General features: G+C 41.9%; 1 protein-coding gene across 1 annotated transcript in view; it reads left to right on the top strand.

The window, feature by feature from the left end:
* spon1a (spondin 1a) overlaps nucleotides 1-10,759 on the top strand; it is a gene marked incomplete at both ends in the record, with an annotated part of 131,614 nt that extends 120,855 nt beyond the window's left edge. Inside the window, 7 exons of the mRNA XM_080730071.1 lie at nucleotides 1,553-1,628; nucleotides 1,885-2,070; nucleotides 3,983-4,153; nucleotides 4,563-4,730; nucleotides 6,948-7,112; nucleotides 9,479-9,745; nucleotides 10,596-10,759. Coding sequence (XP_080586197.1) covers nucleotides 1,553-1,628; nucleotides 1,885-2,070; nucleotides 3,983-4,153; nucleotides 4,563-4,730; nucleotides 6,948-7,112; nucleotides 9,479-9,745; nucleotides 10,596-10,759 — 1,197 coding nt within the window. The remainder of the gene's footprint in view (nucleotides 1-1,552; nucleotides 1,629-1,884; nucleotides 2,071-3,982; nucleotides 4,154-4,562; nucleotides 4,731-6,947; nucleotides 7,113-9,478; nucleotides 9,746-10,595) is intronic.
* Between the last annotated feature and the right edge of the window lie 1,598 nt (nucleotides 10,760-12,357).

Raw genomic sequence — 12,357 nt, 5'->3', positions numbered from 1 at the left:
CCCCATGTACAAGATCAGATCAGTCCTGTGTGATCAATAGAGCAGTACTCGGGGTTTAGCTGCACTTCCTCTGCAGGGCCCGGGTTGGATGGGTGAATTTGCTGAACACAAACAGTGTTCTGCGAATCACTCAGGCCGTGAGATACAGTGTAATGAGTCTCTTCATCTTCTCCGCAGGGCCTCCTCCTTATAAATCAATGGATCGAATATTATCCACACGGAAACCTCGCGTTCGCTCTGCGCCGATATATTTATGTTGATTCTTGTGAGCTAGCTGAGGCTGGTACTTTGAAGTACCTGTTGTTGTAGGTGCACTCCAGGGGATCCTTTACAGCACAGGCAAGCTTTGGAATGGAATTCTCATCGCCTTGTTTATGAGAACAATGTCTGGCTATGCTGTAATTTCCTGTGTATATAGACTGTTAGAAATAATACGACACATTTGCAGCCACTATCTGCACATTTCTATGGTGGAGCATAAAAACAGATGGAACTATTTTAGCTCAGGTGTTGGTTTTATGGTAAAAGGATAATTAAATTGTCTGATTGCGCCCCCCACTCTCTCTCTCTCTCTCTCTCTCTCTCTCTCTCTCTCTCTCTCTCTCTCTCTCTCTCTCTCTCTCTCTCTCTCTCTCTCTCTCTCTCTCTCTCACACACACACACACACACACACACACACACACACACACACACACACACACACACACACACACACACACACACACACACACACACACACACACTAGGGCATTCACCATCATCAAATTCACTATTTGACGTTGTTCAGTCGAATATTCGCTTATTTGAATTGTTTTATTGTTTTCTCTTTAAGAAATATATAGTTCATACAGCTTGGCTAGATAGGAAGTCATAATGCCCCTGGTGGATGAATTTGTTAATGCTCTATACCAGGGGTTCTCATACCTTTTTTGGCTGTGACCCCCAAAATAAACATACTTGAACCGGGGACCCCCACCCTGACAAGCACTTGGAATTGTAGTTATTACATTTAATGTGACTCGGTTCCACAGATAAATATTGTGAAAATAGCAGATCTACATGTAGATCGGCTATTTTCACAATGTTCGCCTCTTGCTTACTTAATATTTGATAGTTTGGCCAGTCCTGTCGAATATTCGACTATTCGAATACTTTGCGGTCGAATAATTCGAATACTAAAAATCACTATTCGTGAATGCCCTAACACACACACACACACACACACACACACACACACACACACACACACACACACACACACACACACACACACACACACACACACACACGCACACACACACGCACACATGCCCATAAGTTGATATCAATTATGAATTAATATATTAATGTACTGTATGTCCTGTGTTTGTCTAAAATATAACCAATTTGCGAGAATTCAGTGAAGCTGTGTGTGTGTCTAAGCTGACCTTCCTGTTTGCCTGGCAGTCGCACAGTCTGTCATTGATAGCCATCAGTAGCAGATAGACATAGGGGAGCTTATCACTTGCAGAGTGGTGCAGTTTGCTGTAGTCATGTGTTTGTGTGTCTGTAGGGTGAACAGTGCAACATCGTGCCAGATAATGTGGATGACATTGTTGCAGATATCGCCCAGGAAGAGAAAGAGGAAGGTCTGGAACCCCACACCACCAACACACACACACACACACACACACACACACACACACACGCACAGGCGCGCACACACACACACACACACACACACACACACACACACACACACACACACACACACGGTTTCTGTCTGTTTCCTTGCATCCCTCTCTTTGTCTCAGATAACAGTAAAAGCCTGATTTATACTTAGTTGCACGTGGGTGTCGCGCATCAATCAGCCGATAAATGGTTCCATCCTCTTCCTCTCCGCAGATGACACCCCTGAGACGTGCATCTATTCCAACTGGTCGCCGTGGTCCGCCTGCAGCTCGGCCACGTGCGAGAAGGGCAAGCGCATGAGGCAGAGGATGCTGAAAGCTCAGCTGGACCTCAGCGTTCCCTGCCCACACACCCAGGACTTTGAGCCTTGCATGGGGCCTGGCTGCAGTGAGAGTGAGGGTGAGCACCCACCGGGAAAGAGACTATAGCGGCTGTGATGTGACATCAATCAAAAAATTCCAATATATCGTCGTTGTCGGGTGAAAACCCTGTATGTCCAAAACCGTTCGTTTTGCATTTATCGGTGCGAGGGGTTGTGTGCTTGTAGATCTGCTGTTTTCACTACTTTTGTGCGACTGCCTTGTATGATGAAGCAGGGCTTTACTTTACGAAATAACGCACAAATTTGAAACTTGGGAGATACGAGGTTTTCCGCTCGACAACGACGATATACTGTATAAATATTGAGTGTAATATTGCGTTCCAGTTATGAGGCCTCACAGACGTCTAAATTAATCCTGGCTGTCTGAAAGCATAGCCTGGCCGCCTCGAGCATCCACCGGGCTCCCTCATGAGTACTATGAGTGTTTTTCATCATCTCTCTTCGTGTTTGAAGGTTATTGCACCGATTAATGTGTTGATACTTAAAAGGTCAGGGCTGGTTTGAGGCGGACTTTTATTGGCGTAGGGGCCGTCGACGGTGCCCCCCGCTCATTTGTACAGCGGCCAATAAAGTGGCAACAGCCAGGGTGATGGTGTTTACAGTATGAGACAAGCTAATAAATGTCATGGTCGATGGATTTGTACTGGTGTAGCTATTAGTTACACTGATAATATATATTTTTTTCTTTTCACATAAGCATTTGATAGGTAGAGGTAGAGTAATTCACTTAGGAATTTATACATGCAGTAATCATGCTGTTGACTATAAACAAAACTGTAACAGGCATACAGTAATTGTAAGTATTGTTTCAGAAAGGCAGTTTAATTATTTACAATGTATTTTTATTTATTACAGTTCTTTTGTGTACAGTCCCTCAGGGTGTTTGTTTTTGTATTTGTTTGATTTTGTGAAATAACTGCATTTGCAAAGAGATCTGCATCACTTTACAGCTACAAATAGCCTTATTATCTCTTGTTTGATGGCAAGTATTTTCATATTGTTAATACCCACAGTGATTCAAGGTGGCAGTTGAATCAAATAATGCTACTGTGACATAATAATCCCAATATAAATTTCATTGTGAATATCAGGTCAGTTGGATTTGTTACAAATCAATCCAGAAGGACTCAGAGGTGAAAACCTCAGACAGAAAGACCTTTATTGGTCCCATGGGAAATGATGGTGTCAATGTATCAGGACTAAATACAAATACTACAGGCTTGCTGTCTTTCAGCCATGATCACGATACAAGATAAAGAAGGGTGTGATATTGTACTTGGTCACTGTCTGGTTGTTATGTACTGTAGAAGCTAAGTATAAATGTATCTACACTCCTAGAATTACGGCTTGCGTCTGAATTGCCATATTTGCCAACAAGAACAGAAGGCCATTAGAATCCAGAACTCCACTTGAGAACATTCACAAACAGACAAGGGCACTACAATACTCTGCAGTGTATTTATTTCTTGACATTAGGGCTGTCACGATATGACATTTTACATGACGATTAATTGTCACTCAAATAATTGCGATTAACGATTCAATTGTGTTTTTGTCGTCGACAATTTCTGTTTGGCTTTTAGGCTTTGAAGTTGCACATGGCAGATATGACACATAACCTAAATACACAAAGAAATGACTGACATATTTGACAACTTACTACTTAAAAAAATAACATTGATAGTGGAAATAGCCGATCTACAAGCTCACAATGCGTCGCGATGCGACGCATTGTGAGCTTGTAGATCTGCTATTTCCACAATGTTTTACTTTAAAAAAAATATATGAAGATTTTTCAACATGGAAACGATTATGACGATTATGAAAAATAATCACGATTATGTCAAATAATCGCGATTAGACGATTATGTAATAATTGTGACAGCCCTAGTTGACATTTCTACTCCTTTGACCCCACACCTCCCACAGATGCGTCCACCTGCATGATGTCAGAGTGGATCACCTGGTCTCCGTGCAGCATATCCTGTGGATTGGGCACGCGTTCGCGCGAGCGTTACGTTAAGCAGTTCCCTGAGGACGGCTCTGTCTGCACACTGCCCACAGAGGAGACTGACAAGTGTGTCGTCAACGAAGAATGCAGTAAGAAACCTTTGTCTAGTTTTACACATGCACAGCAAAATCTAAACCAGACATCTATTTTAGTCAAATGACAAAAAAAAAAAAATACTCTATTGTCACTGACAAGTGTGTTGTCAATGAAGAATGCAGTGAGCTCCTCTGACAAAACTTTGTCTAGTTTTACACATGCACAGCAAAATCTCAACCAGACATCTATTTTAGTAAAAAAAAAATGCCCCTAATGCGTCAATGCGCCACTTTGTGAGCTTCTACTGTACATATGCTATTACCACAAAACAATACTGTATTATGTACTATAAACAATTATCAAGATTATGCAAAATAATTGTAATAATAATGATCTCAAATAATTGTGATCTTGTAATAATTGTCACAGCCTAACAGTAGCTCTCTTGGTTGTTGTTGCCAGCTCCCAGCAGCTGTCTGGTCACAGAGTGGGGGGAGTGGGACACCTGCAGTGCCACTTGTGGCCTAGGCATGAAGAGGAGGGAACGCATGGTTAAGATGCCACCTGCTGACGGCTCCATCTGCGGAGCAGATGTGTTGGAGGTGGAGAAGTGCATGATGCCAGAGTGCCGTGAGTAGCAGCATTGTAACCGCAAGGCTATACTAAAGTGTCTTCTGCAGTTTTGACACATCGTGCTCTTATTTAACCCATTTAGGCCTAGAATTAGAAGGATTCAAAAGACACTTATAGAATCGGGTCAAAATTCTAATGTTCACGACTTTTCAAAAATAGCAGATCTACGAGCTTGCAGCGCGGCACTCGTTGCCGCGCTGTGAGCTTGTATATCTGCTATTTTTCAATAGTTAAAGCATAAAATAATGATACACAAAATGTGTAGCCGTTCTAAATGGGATAAAAAGATGGGTTGAATATTCAAAGTTTCAAACCCATCACTGAGGATATTCAGGAGAGATGAAAAATGATGCCCAAAAGGCATAAAAAAATGGATTATAAAATGGATTTACAAGTAAAAGGCTTTTATTACATTTGTGCTTGAGCCATTAAAGTACACCAACGCGTGTCGGCTTGCGCCTTCTTCAGGATCTAATGACACCCTGAAGAAGGCGCACACACAACAAACTGTAGCGTTCCAATTTTAGTATAATACAAGCTAACACTCTTTCTCTGTATTGGCACCCTGGAGATACACGTTGGTGTATTTTAATATCTCTTGCCTAAATGTAATAAAGTTCTTATAAAATCCACCCTGAATGCCTGGACTTAGATTTGTTATGCCCTTTGGGCATCGTTTTCCCTTCCATGAGCACCGGTGGTTTGAGGGATACCAGTAGTGCTCCTGTAACTTCTTTCTCCTTTTACTGAGGACCTTGGAGAATAATACTCACTGATGGATGAAGTTCTCAGTCACGACTGATTTCAGTCATTTTTATGATATGAAAGTGTATTAGTAGTACTATGGGTCAAACTATCTATAGATATTATATAGATAGAATAGATATATATTTCATAAAAGCAAAAGCCACTGCAATTCCTAGGTCAACCTAGATTTGGAATGATAATGATAATACCAGTATCCAATAGTACCAAGTATCATTATTTATTTTTTTGTATTTTTTTGATACACAGTAGTAGGCTGGCGGACTCATTTCACAATGTTTCACAGAGAACAGATCAAGACAGCTGAGATTTGTTTTTGTTTAATCCCTAAATTACTAGTGAACAAGGTTTAGGAAAAGGCTATCCTAAACATACTCCTCTGCAAGTACATTTACACTGGATCATGAAGACAAATGTGTTATTTGTATGAGCTAGTATATATAGTATATGACAGACCCCCAAAGTAGTCTGTCATGCTAGTGTATTTTGCATTTTGATCTGTTCATTGTAGTTTGCATCAGTGTAATCAGTGGTAGAAAGTAACTAAGTACATATACTCAAGTACTGTACTTAAGTACAATTCTGAGGTATTTTTTACTTGACTTGAGTATTTCCATTTTCCAATACTTTTACTTCTACTCCACTACATCTCAGAGGCAAATATTGCACTTATACTCCACTACAATTATTTGAAAACCTTGGTTACTTGTTACTTACATTTTGATTATTATTACATTAACCATTTCAGCCCTACAGCATATACATTTCGGTCATTTGAAAATAGCCGATCTACAAGCTCACAGGTACATTTTGATGCCATTAGTTTTGTACTTTTACTCGAGTACATTTTGAATTCTGTAACAGACTACTTGTAACAGAGTATTTCTATATTGCAGTACCGATCCTTTTACATAACTCTTTCAGTGCCACCTTTTCACCACTAGAGAGCGCCCAATGGCCATAGAATCCACCATAGACATACGCTGGTATATGCACAAGCCGTGCGCAGCCATGCGCAGCTGAACACTTTCCTTTGTGTCATGAACAGGGACAGGATGAAGTTAGCTTGAAGTTAGCTATTCGCTACCAAGCATTTTAGAAGCCCTATTTTCGGCGATTTAGCCATGATTAAACCTTGCACACCTCATGGATATGCATGGAACAGAGAAAATGAGCTCTAAAGATCCTGGATTGCATTGGAGTGGATGGTAAATATCGGCGGCGCGACGCTCTCGCGGGCCGTGTAAACAGATGACGGGATCGGATGACTAGTTCGGGATCGGCACCCTGATAAGGACAAATAAAGCCGAAACTAGTTCGGGATTGGCACAGTAAGAGTTAAGTAAAACATTTGGGTACTTTTTCCACCACTGAGTGTAACAAACTGATAGAAGTAAGCGCCGTTGGTAGCCTACAGAATCTGTACTGAATAGGTTTTGTTCCATGCAGATACCATCCCCTGCATGCTGACCCCGTGGTCGGACTGGAGTGACTGCAGCGTGACATGCGGGAAGGGCCTGCGGACGCGCCAGCGCATGCTCAAGTCCCCCGTGGAGCTGGGAGAATGCACAGAGGAGCTGGAACAGGTGGAGAAGTGCATGCTGCCAGAATGTCGTAAGTACAGTAGATTCCACACACGTACTGTACGCACGCACACGTCATTATAACATGCTTAAGGTGTTATTATTGTCTTAAGTTCTTATAACTGTGATTATACAATGTTATAAGCATATTCTAATCAATGCATTATTGCGACCGTCAGACTATGAAAACCTCCACCGGCTGTCTGTCTGTCTGTCTGTCCCTCTGTCAGTCCATCCGTCTGTCCGTCACGTCACACTTTTGGCCCTACTCTTATCTCCGGCACCGTTGCCCCTATCCATGCCAAACTTTGCACACACTCTCCTTGGCTGGCAAAATACAACTCACATGATTTCTCACATGGCCCTCTTCTAGCGCCACCATGATGTGTTTTTGCAAAACACATTTTGCCCTAAAATCACTCAAAGCGGTACACAGTATCTCTAAAGTCATGTCATCAACATGGATCTGTCCCATTTCCCATATTCCCTCCTGATTGCCTACGATTGCCTTCTAAAGTTTGTGTATGCGACCTGATGGTCGCTTATCTCCCGATTAAGGAGTCTTACTGGTAAGTATGTTTATGCATTATACACATGGGATACATAGCAAGTGTTATCGAAAAGGGTTCTCACAATGTCTTTCAAATTACACTTGTGGGGACATTTGGCCCTCACAAGTATAGTAATTCTACCACACACACACACATACACACACACACACACACACACACACACACACACACACACACACACACACACACAGAATATTATACTGTACTCTCACGTAGCCAGACAATGGGATGTATGGTGACATAAATTCAATGTATTTGCTAAAACAAAAACAAAAGAATTGTGAGCAGTGCTGCTCAACAGTGCACCTGAAGGTACTGTAGGTCACCCAGCGGAATTGGAGCTGTTGAGGCCATTGTCATACGGACAGACAGATAGACATACAAACTCGGTCAAATATTGGAGCTGTTGGCACCACTCAAAAATAGCGACTTTAAGCAAATGGCGGCTACGGCAGATGGCAACGGTAACCGAAAAATGATCAGTGCTCGATAGATCAACCTGTCGCCGTAGCATCCGTCTGTACTACGCCAGAAGCTCCCTTTCCACATTGCGCCTAAAACGTATAGACGCGTCACCATGGGAACCAAAGCGTTCAGTAAAAGGGGTGGGACCCCGTCGCCGACGGCTGTTTGCTTAACGATTTTGACTGCTACGGCGATTACGTCATAGCAGCCGTTCTCCGCCTGGCGTTGCCGTCTTGAAAATCGTCAAGCTTAAACTGCCTATTATCTGCATTGCAGACTGCAGAGGTCCCTGATATTGGAGTGGTGGCAGGATTGGCAGTGGACACTGGCTTTTTAGCGGCTGTTATAGCAACTACATAGGATTTAGATCTAGAATGGGAAGTGTTGGTTACATGTGCTTCTACTGATAACAAACAGCTTACACCATAGATAAAAGAAGAGAGTGGCAGACGTAGACAGCACCTGATTAAACCGAGTTTACACTCATATTAACACCATGCAAAGGGGGAGATAACACTGCTGCTGCTGTCGTTTTCCTCATTCTCTCTCTCTCTCTATCTCTCTCTCCCCCTTGCTATGCACAGATGATCACATTTACCCTATCCACACCACACATGAGCAGGAGGAGTTAATATTCCTGTCACACACAGTAAAAGACCAGAAAGACAGATTAACATAAAAACGAAAAAAGGTATTGCCTTGTTATCAATTGCATATTATTATATTCATCACGCCGACAGCTTTGTATAATCACTTTGAGATAACGATCATGCTGGTTTCCCTGGGGGATTATCATGTATGCATGACATGTGCAGTGCACGACATTATAACTCAGCCTAATGGAAAGCCACTAAATGTTGTCCTTATCACTGCATAAATCACCTCATCTCATCTTCTTTGGACCTCTCACTAATTCCTTCCTTCCTTCCGTCCGTCCGTCCTTCCTTCCTTCCTTCCTTCCTTCCTCATCACACCTAGGGCTGTCACGATTATGACAGTTTACATGACGATTAATTTTCTCTCAAATAATTGCGATTAACGATTTAATTGTGTTTTTGTCGTTGACAATTACATTTCTGTTTGGCTTTTAGCCTTTGAAGTTATACATGGTAGATATGACACATAAGCTAAATATACAAAGAAATTACTTGACATATTTGACAACTTTATACTTAAAAAAGAACATTGATAGTGGAAATAGCCGATCTACGAGCTTGTAGAACTGCTATTTCTACTATTTTTTACATGAAAACGATTATGACGATTATGAAAAATAATCAGGATTATGTCAAATACTCACGATTAGACGATTATGTAATAATTGTGACAGCCCTAATCACACCTTGCTTCCTCTTCTCAGCCACAGACTGCATGGTGTCCGAGTGGACCGAATGGTCAGAGTGTAACAAGTCCTGTGGGAAAGGTCACATGATTCGGACGCGCATGGTGAAACTCGAGCCTCAGTTCGGTGGAGACCCCTGTCCCGAGACCGTCCAGCGGAAGAAGTGCAAGGTCAGGAAGTGCAACCGCGCCCAGGCGAACAGCGACGAGAAGAAACGGCGCAAGGAGCAGCGCGAGAAGAGGAGGAGCAAACAGGGCCGGGAGGAGATCACTGCCGAACATCCAGGTTAGTTAACCCTCACAACAACTTTCACGGGCCCTTGGTACAAGGATTCACTGGGTCAATATGCCGATGGGCCGGTATGCCGACGAACTAAACCCAACCCTAAACCTAACCTCAGTAACCGTGACGAGTAACTAACCTGCCGACGCTACTCGGAACAACGGACCGGCGGAACAATGAGCGGACCCCGATTCACTGCGGGCCCCCCAAGAATGTTCTTCATAGGGGGAGGTGGTTTAACCCATTTATACTGGGAATTTATACTTACGCATTATTTTGTGCGTTAACTATTGAAAAATAGCAGATCTACAAGCTCGCAAAAATCGTGACATTTTTTTCTTTGAATATTTCAAGTCCTTCTAAGGTTTTTTGAAAAACCTATGTTCTATGTCAGTGGTGCTCAAACTTTTTCATGTGAAGGAGCCCCAAAATTATATGTATTTGGCCACGGACCCCCATCTTAAAATATTTAGTTCCAGGGACCCCCCAGAAGCAACATTTTAGTTACAAATGTCTGCTTAAAAATACATAAATTCAAAGATTTGCACACATTTTCACGGCTTTTCAAAAATAGCAGATCTACAAGCTCGCAGCACGGCACACGGTGCTGCGCTGTGAGCTTGTATATCTGCTATTTTTCAATAGCTAAAGTATAAAATAATGAAGGCCCCTCCACCTTGGGCCCTAGTAGCTCAGGCCCACTTTTCTCAAGTACATTTTGAATTCCGGACTTCTACTTGTAACGGAGTAATTCTACATTGCAACATTGATACTACTTTTACTTAAGTAAAACATTTGAGTACATTTCCCACCACTGCTGATGTCACAGTCAAAACATTTGTGCTTTTCACAGGTTGCAAAATGAGGCCATGGTCGAGTTGGACGGAATGCACCAAGCTGTGCGGCGGGGGGATACAGGAGCGTCTTATGACAGCAAAGCGGAGGTTTAAGGGTGCCCAGCTGCCCAGCTGCAAAGACAGGAAGGAGATCAGGGCTTGTAATGTGCACCCCTGCTAGGAGGTAGAAGGGCAACAAGGGGTGGGTGGGGAGGAAGGGTGATTTACCCATTTAGAACGGGTACACATTATTGTGTATCATTATTTTATGCTTTAACTATTGAAAAATAGCAGATATACAAGCTCACAGCGCGGCACCGAGTGCCGCGCTGCGAGCTTGTAGATCTGCTATTTTTGAAAAATCGTGAAAATTTTGACCCGATTCTACAAGTGTCTTTTGAATCCTTCTAAGATTTTTTTAAAAACCTATGTTTCTATGTCAGCAATCTGGCTAGCCATCATCAAAGAAAAGGTCAGCTAGCCTGTTCTTGAGAGACTACTATGTCAGTGGTTCTCAAACCTTTTCATGTGAAGGACCCCCAAAATGATATTTATTTGGCCACGGACCCTTATCTCAAAATATTTAGTTCCAGGGACCACCCAGAAGCAAAATTTGAGTTACAAACGTTCGCTTTGAAAATACATACAGTATATTCAAATATTTTCACACATTTTCACGACTTTTTCCAAAAATAGCAGATCTACAAGCTTGCAGCGCTGCACTCTGTGCCGCGCTGTGAGCTTGTATATCTGCTATTTTTCACTGGTTAAAGCATTCAATAATTCTAGGCCTAAATGGGTTTTAAGAGATGGCACTGGAGCTGGGAACAAGAGAGGGTGTGGCGCATGTCACACAATGATCCAATGCACTCTGTTTTAGGGCTGAACTGGCACATACTTGAATCAGTATTGGTTGAATTCAGAGACGAGATATGTCTATGAGAACTCTCTTGGTCGCTATAGCTAAATCACTCACTCACCCTGTGCATTCAGATGAATGGCCATCAGAAGGGAATACTGTACTTGAAGGTCTTTCTGAGGTGTTGAGACGAAACGTTTTTAGAGAAGGGGGAAATCCAAAGCCTCCCAGTACAAAACCGAAAGCTCTGGATTTACACCAGACTGATTCTTATCTGTGCTCTAAAACTAGCTCTGTTACATATAAGATTATTTTGCAAGATTACTGTAAACTTGTTGTGGTATAATATATCTTGAATATTGATGATTATGACATTTCAATTGATTTAATGAGATATATAAATGTTATATCTTGTGGTATCTTTCAGTAGTGCATTATATTCAAGAATTTAAAAGCACAGGTGCCCAGCCATTCCAGTATTTTATAAGCCTTCAAATAACTCTGTTTATAGGACACGAAATGCTCCGCCCCTCCATGATTTTCTATCCAGCTATACTACTGTACACGTAGATGCACCACGATTGAAGTCTATATGATTTGGAGCATTGTTAGAAGATTTTGTTATTTTTTTTGCTGTGGATTTTTTGATAAGAATGTCTCCCAAGATTCTTACCAAAGTCTTGTGTAGATGTTTTCTAGATGTTTCCCTTTCCTTCTCTTTTTCTCTGTTCCTCTAACATATTAATATTTTGGAATAATATCACCTTTACAATAAAAGTAAATGTGACATCTTGTCACATGGATTTGTCTTTTCTCCAAGGGGGGAAGGGGTATGTAAAGTATTAATGTATTTCATATTTTCTGCCACTAGATGGTGATAGCAGCTAGCTTCTAAATAGAGCATTGCAGCGGAAGTGGTT

The sequence above is a fragment of the Nannobrachium achirus genome, assembly GCF_963921795.1.
Source record: "Nannobrachium achirus genome assembly, chromosome: 7".
Taxonomy (NCBI): domain Eukaryota; kingdom Metazoa; phylum Chordata; class Actinopteri; order Myctophiformes; family Myctophidae; genus Nannobrachium; species Nannobrachium achirus.
The sequence above is the reverse complement of the archived record's forward strand: the minus strand, read 5'-3'. Positions and strand labels throughout refer to the sequence as shown.